Source organism: Alligator sinensis, unplaced genomic scaffold (assembly GCF_000455745.1).
Source record: "Alligator sinensis unplaced genomic scaffold, ASM45574v1 scaffold647_2, whole genome shotgun sequence".
NCBI lineage: Eukaryota > Metazoa > Chordata > Crocodylia > Alligatoridae > Alligator > Alligator sinensis.
The window spans coordinates 2,078,513-2,095,626 of NW_005841832.1; the positions used below are offsets into that span (position 1 = coordinate 2,078,513).

The 17,114-nt window shown below is 47.1% G+C and overlaps 1 protein-coding gene and 1 pseudogene across 1 annotated transcript; both read right to left on the reverse strand.

Annotated features, from left to right (window-relative positions):
- Nucleotides 1–7,417: 7,417 nt before the first annotated feature.
- On the reverse strand, nucleotides 7,418–8,376 carry LOC102375175 (olfactory receptor 13H1-like). The gene is made up of 2 exons (XM_025216788.1): nucleotides 7,930–8,376; nucleotides 7,418–7,873 (listed from the first exon to the last, which is right to left on the reverse strand). Exons 1-2 carry the CDS (start codon nucleotides 8,374–8,376, stop codon nucleotides 7,418–7,420), a joined length of 903 nt encoding a protein of 300 aa, XP_025072573.1.
- Nucleotides 8,377–14,914: 6,538 nt separating this feature from the next.
- Nucleotides 14,915–15,722, reverse strand: LOC112552102 (annotated as a pseudogene).
- Nucleotides 15,723–17,114: the final 1,392 nt, after the last annotated feature.

Consider the following 17,114-nt stretch of genomic DNA (forward strand, 5'->3'; position numbering starts at 1 on the left):
CTTCCTGTGCCCTGCAAGTGCAGGGAGTGCTGGGGAAAGAAACAGCCTAGCAGGGGCTACACTCCTTGCAGTGCTGGCCGGAACCAGGAGCCAGGAGCCAGAAGACAGGAACCAGGCACCAGCACCGAGCACAGCCCCCTCCCCCTGCTGCTGCCTCCACTGCCTGCCACAGCAGCACGCCAAGGAGGGGGAGTGTGGGAGGGGTCCCCATATCCCTCCTCTTGCACACCCACACCCTGCCCACCCAAGCTCTGCACTACTGCTGGCTCCCTGGGAATGGGCTCCATGCTGCCGCCAGCCCCAGTCCCAGCCCCAGCTCCATGCTCCCACCCAGCTTCAGGCCCCCGCTCCCTCCCCCCCGCTTCCCTACCTGCTTCCTGAAGGGAGTGGGATGCCAGGGAAGCCCCATACTAGCAGGGCCTACCTTTCTACCCATGAGGGTGGGAGTGAGGCAGAATAGGATATGTTGGGGGCAGGTGTAGGCACCTCACTCCCACCCTTGTGGGCAGAAGGGCTGAGCAGAGTGCAATTCGTTGTGGGGCACTGCAGGCCGGATTAAAGTCCCTGGGAGGCCAGATCCATTCCGTGGGCCATGTATAGCCCACCCCTGGTCTATCCACTCTTGCAGAGCACCCAGGTGTGCACTGGGATGCTTCTTCAGTGTCACTTTATATCAATGGCCACTTAATAACTTGCCACTCCACTGCTCTCCAGTCACATGCCAAAGATTTCATTCTCTGTGGTGACTAGGCCTGCCACTCATTTAAACTGCAACAATCTTTCAATCAACAGTTCTCATCTTTCACTTTTACCTCAGACCTGTCCCCTCACAAACATGTCAATCACTCTACTTTTCCCACCAACACTCAGATGACTACTACACATGCTCACTTCTAGAAAACTAGGACAGGAGTTCAATAGTTCTAGTTCTAGTTCAATAGTCACAGGGCACCATGACAATTGACTTCCGTCAACCACCACCCTTTGGGTCTGATCATGGAGCCAGTTCCCCAGCCAGTGGATCATGATGGACCCGAGTCTACAGTTGGCCAGTTTTGCCAAGAAGTGATCATGGGATACCAGATCAAAGGCTTTTCTGAAGTCAAGATAAATGACATTAATCTCCTCTCCCTTGCCCAGGTGATAGGTTACCTGGTCATAAAAGGAGATAAGATTGGTCAAGCAAGGCCTACCCACAACAAACCCATGCTGGCTATCCCTCAGGATGTTGCCGTTGGCCAGTCTGTTGAGAATGGCCTCTTTAATAATCTTTTCTAAGACCTTCCCCGGGATAGAGTTGCAGCTGATGTGCCTGTAGTTTGCCGGATCCACTTTCCTCTCTTTCTTGAAGACAGGTACCACATCCAATTGCCCTTCTTCCAATCTTCAGGCTCTACACCAAAGCACCAGGATCTCTTGAAGATCTGTGCCAGGGGCTGGGCTTTGATGCTAGCCAGCTCCTTGAGTACCCTGGGATATAGATTGTCAGGTCCAGCTGACTTGAAGGTGTCCAGCCTCTCAAGGTGTTCCTTCATGAGGTCAGCATTGATGGAGGGCAGGGAATCTCCCTCACCCAGGCCTCCCTCACCCAGGTCCCCCTGTCCCGTAGTGGGCAGAGGCATCCTGTGGAACTGGTGAAAGACCGACACAAAGTACCCATTTAGTAGATTGGCTTTTTCCTGGGTGTCGGTCATCAGTTGTCCCATTTGGTTTAACAGAGGTCCAGTGTTGCCCTTGCTTTTCCTCTGGCTCCCCACATATCTAAAAAAAGACTTTTTATTATCCTTGATCCTAGTAGCCAGTTGGAGTTCTGTCGCAGCCTTGCCTTTCCTGGATCACTCCCTGCAGGTCTAGACCAGTGTGGAATATTCCTCCTTGGAGGTGGATCCCATCCTCCATCCTTTGTAGGTCTTTCTCTTTAGACGCAGGAGGTCCACTAGTTCCTTGCTGAGCCAAGGGGGCTGCTGTGCCCCTTTGCTGCCCTTCCTCCAAGACGGAATAGCCTTAGCTTTTGCGTCTAATATTGCTCCCTTGAGAAGCAACCACTGTTCCTGAACTCCCCTCCCCTTGGGGTCATGGTCCCTTAGGGCCTCACCGACAAGCCTCCTGAGCTTGTCAAAGTCAGCTTTCCTGAAGTTGAGGACTTCTGTATTGCTGACTGACTTGCCAGCTTTATGGCAGATGGTGAAGGTGATCAGCTCGTGGTCACTGTCACCCAGCTTCCCTTCAATCATTAGGTCGCTGATTAGGTCATCCCCAGTAGCCAGTACCAGGTTGAGCAGCGCTTTACCTCTCGTTGGCCTGTAGACTTCTTGTGTCAAATAGAGGTCATCCACGCACAAGAGGAAGCTTTGCGACCGCTCCGATTTGGCTGAGTGCTTTTCCCACGAGATGTCTGAGTAGTTGAAGTTTCCCATGACAACCATGGACCAGGAACATGTGGCCTCAGCCAGTTCCCTGGCAAACTCCTGGTCAAGCTCTTGACTTTGGGTCGGAGGTCTGTAGTAGACTCCCACCATTGTCTCCCCTGTGCTGTGTTCCCCATGGATTTCAACCCAGAGGGTCTCTAGTCATCCACCCTGGTTGCCAATATTGGCTTGCAGGGATGCGTAACTCTCCTTAACATAGAGAGCTACACCCACACCCCTTTTGTCCCCTCGATCTCTCCTGTACAGGGTATAGTCATCTATACCTGTGGTCCAGTCATGGGTGGAGTCCCACCAGGTCTCTGTTATCCCCATGACATTGTAATTATTTGTGTTAAGCAGGAGGACAAGTTCCTCCTGTTTATTCCCCAAGCTCCTGGCATTCATGTACAGGCAGGTAAGTGTCCGCTTGGGGGCCCTTGCCTTGCCTGCAGATTGTTCCAGAGCTGGGACAGGGGTGGGCTCCCTTAAGTGCCTTGGCCTGCTGGCTTTGCAAGGTTTGCTCAGTGGGCCAGCAGTGGTGGTAGTCCCCCTATGCCCCGGTAGATCAAACCTGAAGCCTTCACCTCTATAGGAGACAGGACTTCCCTACTGAAAGGAACCAGGAGCAAAGTTGTCTTGATGAGAACCTGGAAACATTAGTCTTCTCTACAAAAGAACTTTATTTCCTCAAGAAGGATCCTATTGCTTCCCTACTGCATGTCACAAACTACTTGATAGTGCCAAGGTCTCCACTGGGTCCCAGTGCTCAGCATCTGCATTCAAGATAACTACTCCTGAGTATTATATAACATCCATGTGTCATGACCTGTCCCACTCTTTTTTGTTGTGTGGGGGGCTCAGTATGACTCATAGGCCTGGTCACTAAATGCACCTTGGGGAATCAAGACCTGCAAGTTAGACTAGGCAGAGTCTCTGGATATGGCCATGTATGTGAGTGTTTAATGGGAAGACCCAATGTCCAAGACTGACAGGGATGAAAGACATGTCTCAGAGAAACTTTTCCATCCTCAAAGCATTCAGTGTTCCATTGTTGTGAAGAAGGCTACCAGCATACTGGACTGCATTAATAGAAGTGTTGCCAGCAGATCAAGGGAAGTGATTATTCCCCTCTGTTCATCACTGGTGAAACCACATCTGGAGTATGGTGTCCAGTTTTGCTCCCCCCCACTCCCCCGAAAGGATGTGGACAAATTGGAGAGAGTCCAGGAGTCCAGCAAAGGGCAGCTAACATAGTTAGGGAGCTAGGGAACATGATTTAGGAGGAGAGGCTGAGGGAACTCCAGTTTTGCTCCCCCCCACTCCCCCGAAAGGATGTGGACAAATTGGAGAGAGTCCAGGAGTCCAGCAAAGGGCAGCTAACATAGTTAGGGAGCTAGGGAACATGATTTAGGAGGAGAGGCTGAGGGAACTGGGCTTATTTAGTGTGGAGAAGAGAAGAATTCATATAATGAAAGATTTAATAACTGTCTCCAACTAACTACCTGAGGATGGTTACAAAGAGGATGGAGCTAGACTGTTCTCAGTGGTAGTGAATGACACAACAAGGAGTAATGGTCTCAAGTTGCAGCAAGAGAAGTTTAGGTTAGATATTAGGAAAATCTTTCTCACTAGGAGAGTAGTAAAACACTGGAACAGGTTACCCAGAGAGGTGTGGAATCTCCATCCTTAGAGGTTTGAAGACCCAGGTAGACAAAGCTTTGCTGGGATGATCCAGTTGGGGTGGTCCTACTTTGAGCTGGGGGTTGGACTAGATGTGATCTCCTGAGGTCTCTTCAAACCCACATTTTCTATGATTCTATGATTCAGTGATGTCCTATACTGAGACTGTCTAAAAGACTAATAAATCTCCTGACTTGAAACAAGTTACCAATGGGATTCATAGAGTTAAGGAGCCATTCTGAAGAGTTATGTTCATGTGGGGAGCTGTGAGGAGGAGGTCTGTTTGTCCCATTTGTCATCTGTGTGGTAGTACAGACCCTTGGGTGGCTATGATGCCACCTAGAAGCCACCCTAATCCTGCCCACATTCCCAGGCCTTTAAATAACTTCCCCTGTTTTTCTTTCCTGCCATGCCTTGATGGGGTTTTTTATATTGATTGTGAGGTTGCCCCTCAGCTCTGGAATGATCTCACCAGTTCCTGACCAACATAACTGATCTCTTGTAGTCTCTGGGCCCTCTGCCCACTAGCCAGGTTACTCTGGCTGTAACTGGTAGCCTAGGCCCACTGGCTTTGGTCTGGCCTTTCAGTCTCAGCTTCTCATAAGCTTCTGACTGCTTTAGTTGCAGACTCTGGCCTCAGACTCCAGCACTCTTGGCCTCAGGCTGCCTTGGATGCACCCTCTGGGCTCGGGCTTCAACCCTTCTTGGCCTCAGCCTGCTTCTGTCTTGTGCTACTGACCCTGGCAGGGCTCAAAACCTGGCATACTCCTTTGGTATCCCTGGGGCCTTCTTTTCACCCCAGGAGCCACCACCCAGTCCTCCAGTATAACATTAAAACAAAAATGCAAGCAACTGCTTTAAACTCAAACACTCAAAGCCCCCCTCTGGGTTCTCATAGCACTGCCAAGCCAACTCCCCACTCACTGGTTCTCTCAGCCCTGGGAGTACCTGACATGACCTGCAGATCCTACTTCCCACCAGCCTGAGCTGGAAGGAGCTCACCTCCCTGCAGAGTTCAGGGCTGTACTACCACTCTGCCTCAGGGACCTGGCTTATATACCCTGAGATCCTCCCTTTCTGGTCAGGAGTTTTTCTAACCAGTGTGTCCTCTCAACCTCCAAAGCAACTTACTGCTGTTTCTCTGCCCAACTATAGGAGTTCCCTTGTTGCCTAACCAGGGCTCTGTCCTATTACTAGACAGCTAGCCACATGTTAGGCACTTGCAGCCTATGGATCCCTAGCTGCCTGCTCCCCTGCAGCTAGTCCAGAATCTGCTGTCTTCCACCACCTGAGGACATACCTGCTGCGACTTCTCCCTTAAAGTAACAGGTGCCCTGGCTCCCTGTTACACACTATTATGGAAAGATGTGACAGAAACAAGCAATGAGAGGGTTTTCTAATGAATTGCTTTCTAGAAATGCCTGCATTTAGGGCAGAATTCTATTTCACTTCATACACCCAAATGTTAGGTCTCCATCCAGATCTGTGTGCATTTACACAGAATTTGAAATCTTGTTACAACTACATGTAGATGTGGACACATGCCTATTGAGAATGTACAGTAAATTATGCCCTGGCTGGGCAGGCATGCCACTCCATATGTGTATAAGTCTCCAAAAAGCCAGGTAGAGAGTGTCCCAAGTTTTAGCCCCAAGAAATTGAAGCATTAGAGTAGTGCAGTAGCAAAGGGGGAGGGAGGGGGAAGTGGGGCGACTGCCCCAGGCATAGAAGTAAAAGGGCGCCAACAAGTATTTCGCAGCTGGGGCACAGCACAGGACAGAGCCACGACTGGTTCATTTCGGGGGTGGGGGGCACTGCGTGCACTCCCAGGCAGGCATGGGTGGGAGGCATGTGCCCCCCCAGATTTGTATGTGAGGCGAGGATGAGCTGCCACTGTGGGCTTTGCCCCGGGTGCCAAACTTCCTTGCCACAGCACTGCATTAGACTATTTGTCTTTGACTCAGGGAAAGCAGGGCCTAGGCTGACTTCATCTAGAGAAAATTTGAGACAGCATTTGTTAGACCCCGACTCCATGTGGTGCCCAACAACTAGGGAGACGATGATCCAATCACTCATGGATCCTGTTAGTCATTAGCCAGAGCAAGCAGGGAGCAAACACCAGCACACATTGCTCACAACAGTTTTATTCAGAATGGAGATAGCTTCGAGCAAACGTCCCAAAAAACCAACAAACTGTGGGACCCGCAGTGAACATTAGTTCTTTTCACATTTTATACACCTTGATTCATGCTTATTAACATTCACTTCACCTCTGTTCCTCTTTTTGTTCCACCCATTTCTCCTCCCATCTCAAGCTTCACCTCTGTTTACTGTTTACTTCATTAACATGGAATTGCCTATGCATTTCATTCATTTATATGCTTCTCTGCTAAGAGCACATGTGTAAGACTTTGACCCTGTTTTCTCTCGGTCAATGGAGGTTTATTGCTGGTTCTTTGTGGTTCTTTGCTGATTTCAGCACCATCTCCAAGGTCTTGCTTCTGCTTTATCTCCTGACGATAGCTGGTGGGCTGCATCTTGTTCTTTTTACACAGTAAATCATGCATCCTGCACACTATCCCATTGTTAGAAAACTGCTTGCTTAAGTATTTGCAAAGTTAGTTACTTTTAATATATCATCCTGCCTTGTGACCAGCAGCTTTTGCTGAGACACAGATACAAGCCATTATTCAGCTGCAAATCCAGTGGTCCCCAAGATCCAAATATTGGCACCCTAACAGCATTTTCCCAGCTTTCTAGACCTCTAGGGGAGCTATGTTACAGTCCTCTTTTGTGTACAGTATTGTAAGCAGGGTGTCTAGCCTTCAGCTGGAGCTGCTGGGATAACAGGGAACACCAAGGAGTCAGGCAGGAGCCAGGCACAGGCAGGAAGGGCCTACCCTACACTACACTGTGTTGACCTCAAAAAGCCTCAGAACTGCTTCTACCTCTGCTCTCAGTCCAGCCTCCCCCACTTTAGTGTCCTCTGCCAGCCTGGGGGCTCCAGTCATGCCTCAACCCTACTTCCTATGATCCTAGGGGCAGCACCAGTGGCATGTGCCACACCTTTCTTCTCCAAATCCTGGATCTGCCCATCTGCCAGTTCTTGTCACAGGCCAAGAAGGAAATGCCTGCAGGTTGCTGAGAAATCCCAGGTTGTATGAAAGGAGTGGCATCACAGGGACCTAGTCAGAGAGTATGATGAATCATAGGAATCTGTCCCAGAGACGAGAAGACATAGAGGCTGCCACCTGGAAGGGTACTCTGAGTCCAACAAGACAAGGCAGGAAAGGTCCTGAATGATGACATTTGGATATATGTCAATAATTCTACACAAATATTGTCCTTGTGATTACTTTCCTTACAGACTCCTTCACATCCTTGTTCCTCAAGCTGTAGATCAGGGGGTTCAACATGGGAGTAACGAGTCCATAGAACACAGCAATGAGCTTGTCCTGGTCAGAGGACAATTTGGATTGAGGCCGCAGGTACATGAACATGGCCGTGCCATAGAATATACTGACCACAGTCAGGTGGGAGCCACAGGTGGAGAAAGCTTTGCTCCTGCCCTGAGCTGAGCGGATGTGCAGCACAGCCTGGCCAATGTGCACATATGTCACCATGATGAAGATAAAAGGTGTCACAAGAACCAGCATGCCAGTGACCAAGTTGACAAACTCATTGATGTGTGTATCAGAACATGCTAGTTTGAGCACTGCCTGAAGTTCACAGGTGAAATGGTTGATGATGTTGTGTCCACACAAGTGTTTTGGCTGAATGACTATCTGAATCAGAGTCAGCCGGAAGGCACTGACCCCGCATGCTGCTGCTAAGCACGGACCCAGCATCCTGCTGCTAACTGCCCACAGACCCTCCCACTCATGATGATGGTATAGTGCAGTGGGTTACAGATGGCTATGAAGCGGTCATAGGCCATGACAGCCAGCAGGAGGCATTCCATTATACCTAGACAGACGCAAATATAACTTTGGGCCAAACATTTGTTAAAGGAAATAGTGGGTCTCTCTGCAAAACAGTTCTCCAGGATCTGTGGGGCAGAGCTGGATGAGTAGCAGATGTCAAGGAAGGAGAGGTTGCTGAGGAAGAAGTACATGGGGGTGTGAAGCTGGCGGTCAACAACTATCAACACTACAATAAGCCCATTCCCCATCAGGGTCACCATATAGACAATCAACAAGAGCCAGAAGAATGCAGTCTGTGCCTGGGGATGATGAGAGAGGCCCACCAGGATGAACTCTGTCACCAATGTCTCATTTCCCTCTGTCATGGCCTTCCTGAAGATTCACCTGCTGGGACAGGAACGATATGGCAGATAGTGAGTGTACTTCAAAGATGCTCTATAAAATGATAGATACTGAACTGACTGATGATTTTCAACATAAATATTCATTAGGTATTTCCCAACATATTTTAGATTTCTGATTATGAAAAATGTGGCTTCCTTTCAAGTATTTAACTTGGAGCAGGGGGAGTTGTTTTTGTTTTTTACCAAGGAAATTTATCAGTAACATTTTCAATCACCTCTTGAAGAAGCATCAATACTGTTGACAATGGTATACATTTCTAAAGCATGATTCTCACTGAGAAATCTTTACACTAAGGAACTCCATCCAGCTCTGCCCCAGAAGTGAGGGAGAAGGTTAGCAGGACATTATCATATACATAGTGCAGTATGCGGTGGGCATCAGAACTGTGGAGCCAGTGACATCTGGGGAATCAAGTGAGCTGAGTTTGGGCTGGGGATGAAGGCAAGAATTTCAGGCAGACTTCTGGAGAAAGTACTAAAAATATGTTCACTAGAAGAATGGACCAGGACTTAAAATTGGCTTACTAAAAAGACTGACCAAATTAGATGACTGTGTGTCAGTGACATGGGCCAATACATGAGGCCTGTAAGCAGCTTGACCAATGGGAGGCTGATGGCTGCACAAAATGTTATCACTGCTAGAGCAGGGACTATCAGTGAACAAGAAGGAGCAGTGCCACAACTAGGATCTAGTATGAACCACTCATATTGCTATGTCCCTTCTCAGACAGGACCAGAACAAAAGATCCAGCCATTACCAGAGTCTTCCTCAGTTGCTAGCTGAAGTCAAGTCCCAATAAAGAGTTCCAAACTCTCTTTCTACAAGCAGGACATTGACATTCCCACTCAGACTTAATATGACTTGTTTGGTTTAAAATTATGGTAAAACAGCCCAGCAAATCAAACCTTTCAGGATCCTAATTCATTGGAATGATTAACCTAAGTTGGTCCATGCATGGCTGCTCTACATCAGCCCCTTTCCCCACCAAGGGCCCTTTGCTAACCCAGCCCAGATTCCATTAAATCAATGGCTTTGGCAGTGCACCTTGAATATCTGGAATTCTTGAAGATCTGGAAGTTCAAGCAATTTCCCTCCAGCCCATATCCTTTCCTATAGCTTTTGCCTCCAGGGGACTCTGGATCAGAGTCTCAAGAAGGGAGATCAATGAAGCTTCAAAATTTGACACCAACATGGGCAGATCTAGGATTTTGAAAAGGAGGATGCAGATGGTGTGGCACATAATCACATATAATGGAAGACATAATTTTCTCCAGTTAAAGTGAAACTAGATGTTTTACTAATATGCCAGGAGTCTAACCCTATATTATTAAATTTAAGATCAAAGCAAAAACAAATATAACTATTGGAATGTGCACTAATTTGCTAGATTATATTCAAATCTTAAAAAAGCACAACTAGGCAAAATATAGTCAAAATATTCAACAGTTGTTGTGATTTGTTCTGTAGTCATTCTAGTTAAATATATGTCTCTTACTCAGATACATAAAATAAAATCTAGCCTTTTTGAGTGTCTTGACAGTGTCCCCAATGCTTCACTGGCAGTCATTTCTACACCTAAGTTAATAGTACCACATCTGAGTTAAGGTTTTTAGTTAGAGCTAAAAACAGTCTGCAGGGCTGTGAAATAGGAACGGGTAGCAGAATTACCAGGAATGGGTACCAGACAGCAAAACTGCAAAAGAAGCAATAGTTTGAATAATGGAATATCAAGACTATGAAAAAGGATAAAGGGTCATTAACACCTGTGGAATGAAGATAGATTAGCAGGAACTAGGGAGATAGTCAATTGACTTCAGGGCTCATTGTCATCTCAGCACTGCCTGAATACAAATGCCACTGTCCCTCCCAGGCAGTTGGTTTTACTGTTTGGGTGGAGGAAGAATGAAAGGGGGGTGCAACTGCACCAGTATACCCCTTCCCTCCACCCCCAGATCTGTCTCTGGACACCAATGGAGGGTCTGGCCCTTTATTTACAATTACTCTCTCCCCTTTTAAATCCTCACACACTGAAAAGTGGCATGGGATAGCAATTTCTTGAGAAGAAAACTCATGCAGCAACAATAGAGAATGAGGCATGTCTGCCTCGTACAACTGCTAGCCCTGATCTCACTGCCTTCCCTACCTCCTTATTACTACCCATAGCATTCAGGGTGCAGACCCCAGGCCAGCAATGGTTCTGTTCCTGGGTCTGGTCTTGGGCACTCTCCCTATTCAAGAATTGGTCCCATCATACACAGCTCTAATTTACTGATCAAATCAAACATGATTTTCCATCCACATATGACCTGTTCACACTGGCACTCTCAGCTGTTTCTATTCTTTATGATAAATTGACTTAACGCTTTTGCTGGGACCCTCTCTTAGCAAAAATGATACTGTGGTATTGTAAAAAGTGTCAATTGCATTTCAGGCAGGGTAGATGAAAGCTGATAATATGTCCAATAACCTGATTCAGGGCAACGAAAAATGCCAGTCACATTCCCACTAGCAGGTTTGATCCTCATTTCTCCAAAACAGAGTATTTTAAATTAATTGAAGTGCCTTAGGTGGAAATGGTTCTGCCTGGACTTCTTTGCAACTGAACAGGATCTGGAAATGCTTGCTTCTTGCTCAGCCCTTTGCACAGACAGACAAGAGGGCAAATGGAAATGCTCGTGCTGAACCTGAAAGTGAAAAAGCCCACTCATTTCTTACCTCCTCAGCTCCTGACCAGTGTGGGATGGACTGAGGCTGAGTGGCCCGACCAGTGAGGGTCAATGAGGCCTCCCAGATTATTAGGCAGATCTAAGAGAGACCTCCATGGGATACCAGCATTAACTGCCTCAGGAAAATACACACCCAGCTTCCGCATATCTGCAACAGCTCCAGAGTGAGAAGCACAGCTTGCAGCCTGATGAGGCATTGACTGCTCTGGCAGGTCTGAGTCCCAGGGAGTGTCTCCCATCCTGGAAGAGAGACTGACACTCTAGAAAGAGATGGGTTTAGCACAGGATCAGCAACACCAGACATTGAAAATGCTCCCCTTACCTGACAGTACCATCCAGGAACGTCTCGGACAGAGGGGTTAGGAACAAAGCAAAGATGTTTACAGTGCAGTTGCACACTTCAGTCCTTCATTAAACAAGGATGGAGAGAATCTCTTCTTCAGTGAGTAGATCCGATTCAACACAGTCACCTCAGTAGGAGATGGGGTTTGCTGCAGAAGAGACCTGGGAGCAAACTGTCTGGATGAGGAGCTGGAGACAAAAGTGTTCTTTGCCAACAGCTTCATCCCCAGAGTAATGATCCTATTTCTTGCCCACTGCCCAGCAAGAATCAGCAATGACCTTGCCCTTGCTGGGTCCAATGTTCAGTCTCTGCATTTAGAGCACCCATATTCATTGTACTATGTACTTTCCATGTGTCACAACTTGTCTCATTCCTTCTGAGGCATGTGGTGTTGCTCTGTATGACTACAAGGTGTGGTCACTAATTGAACCTCTGAGAATCAGAACCTTCAGATTAATCTGAGCAAAACCTGATTATGATTAAGTGGATTAACCCTTTAAATATGGCCCCAGTGTTAGTGACTGACAGAGATCAATTATGCACAACAGAGAATCTTTCTAACACAGGAGCATTCAGTGATGTTCTGAGACTATTGATGCAGAAAAGGGTCCAAAACCCAATTAAACCACTCAACTTTAAGCATCTTATCTATTGGGTCCACTGAAAGAGTCACTCTGAATGATCATGCATGTGTTGGGAGTTGGGAGAAGGTCACTTTCTCCCAGAGGTGGGCTGTTAGTAAAGATGTAGTCAAAATAAGCACCAAGATGTTTTTCAAGTGAGTTATTTCCTAGAAATGCCCAAGGGCAGCGGGGTGCTATGATATGGTCATAGAACCATTTCAGATAACGCTGTGGGAGAAGCAGCAGAGGGACTGTTTTAAGTCACTGAATCAGGTAAGAATTCCCCCCACTTCCTTTACCCTCCCTGAGCAGTGGCATGTCCCTTTTCCTTCCATTTCCCCTCTCCCCCACACATGTCTTTCCTTGTCCCCAGCTGACCTAGGGAGAGAGATTTCCAGAGCTGCTCCTATCTCACTCCAGCTGGGCTACATGGAAGGCGGGGCTTAACCAAGGACAGCAGCAGTGGTGGCAGCAGACAGGTTCTTCCTCCTTAATCCTGTTCCTGGGCTGGTGGGGAACATCTTCTAAGGGGATCAGGCAGGGGTGGGGAGGGAGCTAAAGTGAGAAGAGTTGAGGGGAAGTACTGCTGATTATGGAGGGAAGGGAAGGAGTACTGAGAACAGGGGCAGGGGGAGGTTCTTTTCTGATTTGGGGGTCTTAAAAACAACCCTGGCTGCTGCTCCTGTGATGTGGTCTGCCCATCCCAATGGTGAGAGGAGCTGGATCTGCCTGGATCCTGAATCTGCCCATGGAACTGCCAGCATTTAGGACAGAATTCTGTTTCACTTCATGTTACTTTTCCAACCACATCAATGTCTTTTATGGACCTGAAACACAGTTTGAAATTCTAGTATCCCTGCAATATGGGTGTTTAAGTGTCACATACATACTGAATAAGTGCAGTAAGCTATGCACTGGTTGGTTAGGTACATGGCTGTACATTGTTGAGTCTCAAAAGAGTTGGGCACAGGATCTCCTGTGTCATAGGCACAAAGAGTAGAGTGGGTAGGCTATTTGCTTAGAAATGAAGGGAGGCAGGCTCAGGCCAGCCTCACCCAAAGGAGGTTTGAATCTACATCTCTCCAAATTTGCAGGAGAGAGACTTTACCTCAGGGCTAAAGGTCAGTTGTTACCTAGCCCTTCTCTTGAAGGTGAGACTTTGCATTTCATAGTCTAAAGATAAAGTAGATAGAGTAGTGGAGAAGTTCTTGCCCCATAGGGAACAAGAGTCCCATTTAGAACCCAGGACCTGCCTCATTCTGGGGCAGCATCCAGCCCACTCAGCTGCACAGAGCCAGCCTTAGGGGAAATGGCACCCTGGGAGAACTTGTATTTTGGCAAAAGGTGTCCCCTAAGTGTTCATCCCAGTCACACTCCCATTTGCAATCATCAGAATTTCCATGCTTGCTCTTTTGTTAAAAACAGAAGCTCTCCAAGTCATGAGATAGAAGGAGAATTACCTCCCTGGGTTTTTTCAGAGCTCTTCACCATTGTGATGAAAAAAATCTTTGACAGTTTGGGCAGGAACAGAGTCAGTTTCCCCAGGTTCTTAGCACCTACCATCCTGACAATGGACAGTCCAGGCTATAAATGGTTTATTTAAAATTAGATGTGGGTGGGGTGTCACACCCTTTGTTGCTTTTCTGAGCTTCCTACATTGAACATACCCAGGAACCTGGCATCCTCTCCTCTGTGTTGCTAAAGAGAGAGGATGCTTTATAGTCTCTCCCAATCCCAGTCCCAGTCTCTCTGAATCCTCAGTCTCTCACAATTTCAGAGACCATCTAGAAATCACACCCAGTCCTGCATGTTAGGACGTCTCCTTAGGAAGGGATCAGCATGCTAAGTTACCAACCCCCTTTTAAGGGATATTTTGGTGGCATCAGAGTGCTACATCTCTGCCCTGGGGGGCCATTCATTCTGCAATGAAGTGGAACTGTCCTCTGTTACAGACTGAGGATTCACTGACTATGAGAAAAAGCACCTTACAAACCAGGGATTGTGATATGTAACTTATGGGAAGATAATGTTGTGGAAATAAGTTTAACCAGGCCTCTTACTTGACTAAGAGGAGAGACAAAGAGAGAGAAAGAGAAGAGAAAAAGATGCTGATGCTGATGCTATGTGTTTTAAAATGTTCTAAGATAATGAAAAAACTTCATGCCTTGTTTTGTCTGTGTGCAGATGTTAACCTCCTCCTTTCCAGGAACCCAAAAAACCCCAAAAAACACAACACTGATAGCTGTTCCCAAAACACAACGTGTTTGCTGAAAAAGTAAACTGCTTATGTGTGACAAACAAATGATCAACATCTTTCTGTTTCTCTCAAGGTTGCTTTGTCTGAACCCTGCATCTTTTCTCGCTGTCTAAAGTATAAATATGCTTGTAAACTTGTAGAGGTCAGAGTTCCTTTGAGAACTCTCCCTGTGATCACTTGTATAGCTTTAAATAAAGCTAGATGGCTCTGCCAATTCTAATACAACCACAACGCAAAGTTTGATTTTTTCCACAATGTAATGATGAAATACACAACTATTAAAGAATATTTTGATTATGTACAATTGACTAGGCCTAGAAAGTAGTCATTAAAGAAAATGTAAAAGATAATCTCATAATAATGTAAAATGAATAGTATCACACTGGCAAGGCTGAGTAAAGGAGTTTAGAAAAGGAAGAAAATCCGTCTCGGGGAGGGAGAAATTAAGGAACTGTCACGTGAAAAGCCATGCATTGCTCAGACACACGAGGGAAGGGTGTGAGGTGTGGCTGACCCTGAAATGTGACTTTTAAATAGCTTCAAATACATTTATGCTGACGCTGTTTTTGTGGTTGTTCTTTTCAGTTCTCCCTGCACATCCTTGTTCCTTAGGCTGTAGATCAGGGGGTTCAGCATGGGGGTAAGAGTAAATACAGAGATGAGCTTGTCCAGGTCTGAAATAGATTTGGGCTGAGATTGTAGATACATGAACATGGCTGTGCCATAAGATAAACCAGCCACAGTCAAGTGGGAGCCACAGGTGGAGAAGAATTTACTCCTGCCCTTGGTGGAACAAATGTATAGCGCGGCCAGGCTGATGTGCATGTATGTTGTCAAGACGAAGACAAAGGTGCCACAGGGACCAGGAGGCTGTTGATAAGCATGAACATCACTGATGTGAGTATCAGAGCATGCCACATGCTTAAGAAATTTTTGAAGTTCAAAGCTAAAGTGGTTGATATCATTGTGTCCTCACAAATGCTTTGACTGCATCACTACTTGGGCTAGCAAGGTGCTGTCCTGGGATGCTGCTGCTAGCTGGATGCAGACCCTTCTGCTCATGATGATGGTATAGTACAGAGGGCTGAAGATGGCTACAAAGTAGCTGTAGACCATGACAGCCAGCAGCAGGCACTTGGTCATGCCTAGAGAGAGGGAAATATAACTTTAGGCCAAGAACTTGTGGAAGGAGATGTTGGGCTACAAAGCAGTTTGCCAGTATCTTGGAGACAGAGCTGGTGGAGTAGCAGATGTCAAGGAAGGAGAGGGTGCTGAGGAAAAAGTACATGGGAGTGTGGAACTGAGGGTCAGCAATTATCAACAGCACAATGAGGCTGTTCCCTATCAGGGTCACCATGTAGACAAACTTCAGGGCTCAGAAGAAGGCAGCTTGTGCCTGAGGATAATGGGAAAGTCCAACCATGTCTGGTTTTCCTCTCATGGCCTTCCAGGATGGTCACCTGCTGAAAGAGGATTGACACACCCAGTAGTTAGTTCAGTTAAGAGAGTGCTCTAAAACATGATAGATATTTGGATATCTGTAAAAGGTTAAATGACTGATGGTAATGCAGAAAAGGTAAAACAGGTCATGGGGTTTGTGAGGCAAGTAGAACTTGTCATTGCCATCCTCTTCAAATGTTGCTTTTTGCAGCTGTTTATATCAGCCCCTAACTCGTGTGAAGAAAACTGGAATATAAGCACTTTGGATGGACCTAGGGGTGAGACACAAAGCAGTCCCTTCTGGCACGTTGGATCACAGGTGTGTGGATAGCCAACTCATGAGCCCAGAGTCCTCAGGTAACCCCTGCCATCCCATTCTGGTCCAGATACTGGAATGGAACATTTGCATTACAAATAGATAGCACTCTGATACCATATTCTCCCCCATGACACAAACAGGAATAGCATTTCATGACACGGCAAAGTCCCACCGTTCACGCAGGTTTCTAACCTGTGTACAGGACCCCCACCTGACACAGGAGGTACACGGTCCCACTAGGGGGAATGCCATACTGGATCTGGTATTGGCAACGGGGGATGACATGGTAGGGGACCTACAGATCAGTAGCCATCTGGGGGACAGTGATCACCTAATAATAGAATTCACCATAAGACGTCGAGTGGCTAAGGTAACTAGTAGGGTGAAAGTGCTAGACTTTAGGAAAGCTGATTTCAATGAACTCAGGCGATTAGTCAAGGACGCACTGCAGAGTAGGAGTTTTGAAGTGATGGGAGCCCAAGACGGGTGGCTGTGCCTTAAGGAAACGATCCTTCGGGCACAAAGCAAGACGATCCCGATGCGAGGAAAAAGAGGGAAAGGGGCCAGGAGGCTTCCTTGGCTGACCAGAGAAATCCAGGGCAGCCTACGGGCCAAAAGGGGAGCACATAACAAGTGGAAACAGGGAGAGATCACCAAAGACGAATATACCTCCTCTGCTCGCACTTGTAGGGAGGCAGTTAGATGGGCCAAAGCTACCATGGAGCTGAGGATGGCATCCCAAGTAAAGGACAACAAGAAATTGTTTTTTAGATATATAGGGAGTAAAAGGAAGGCCCAGGGAGGAATAGGACCCCTGCTAAATGGGCAGAAACAATTGGTGACGGACAGAGGGGACAAGGCTGAACTCCTCAACAAGTTCTTTGCCTCAGTGTTCCTAAGCGAAGGGCACGACAAGTCTCTCACTGGGGTTGTAGAGAGGCAGCAGCAAGACGCCAGACTGCCATGTGTAGACCCTGAGATGGTGCAGAG

Coding starts and splice junctions, on each gene's coding strand:
- LOC102375175 (XM_025216788.1), bottom strand. CDS start 8,376: ATGACAGAGGGAAATGAGACATTGGTGACAGAGTTCATCCTGGTGGGC. Junction 7,874..7,929: donor AGTTAGCAGCAGGATGCTGG/GTCCGTGCTTAG, acceptor ACTCTGATTCAG/ATAGTCATTCAGCCAAAACA.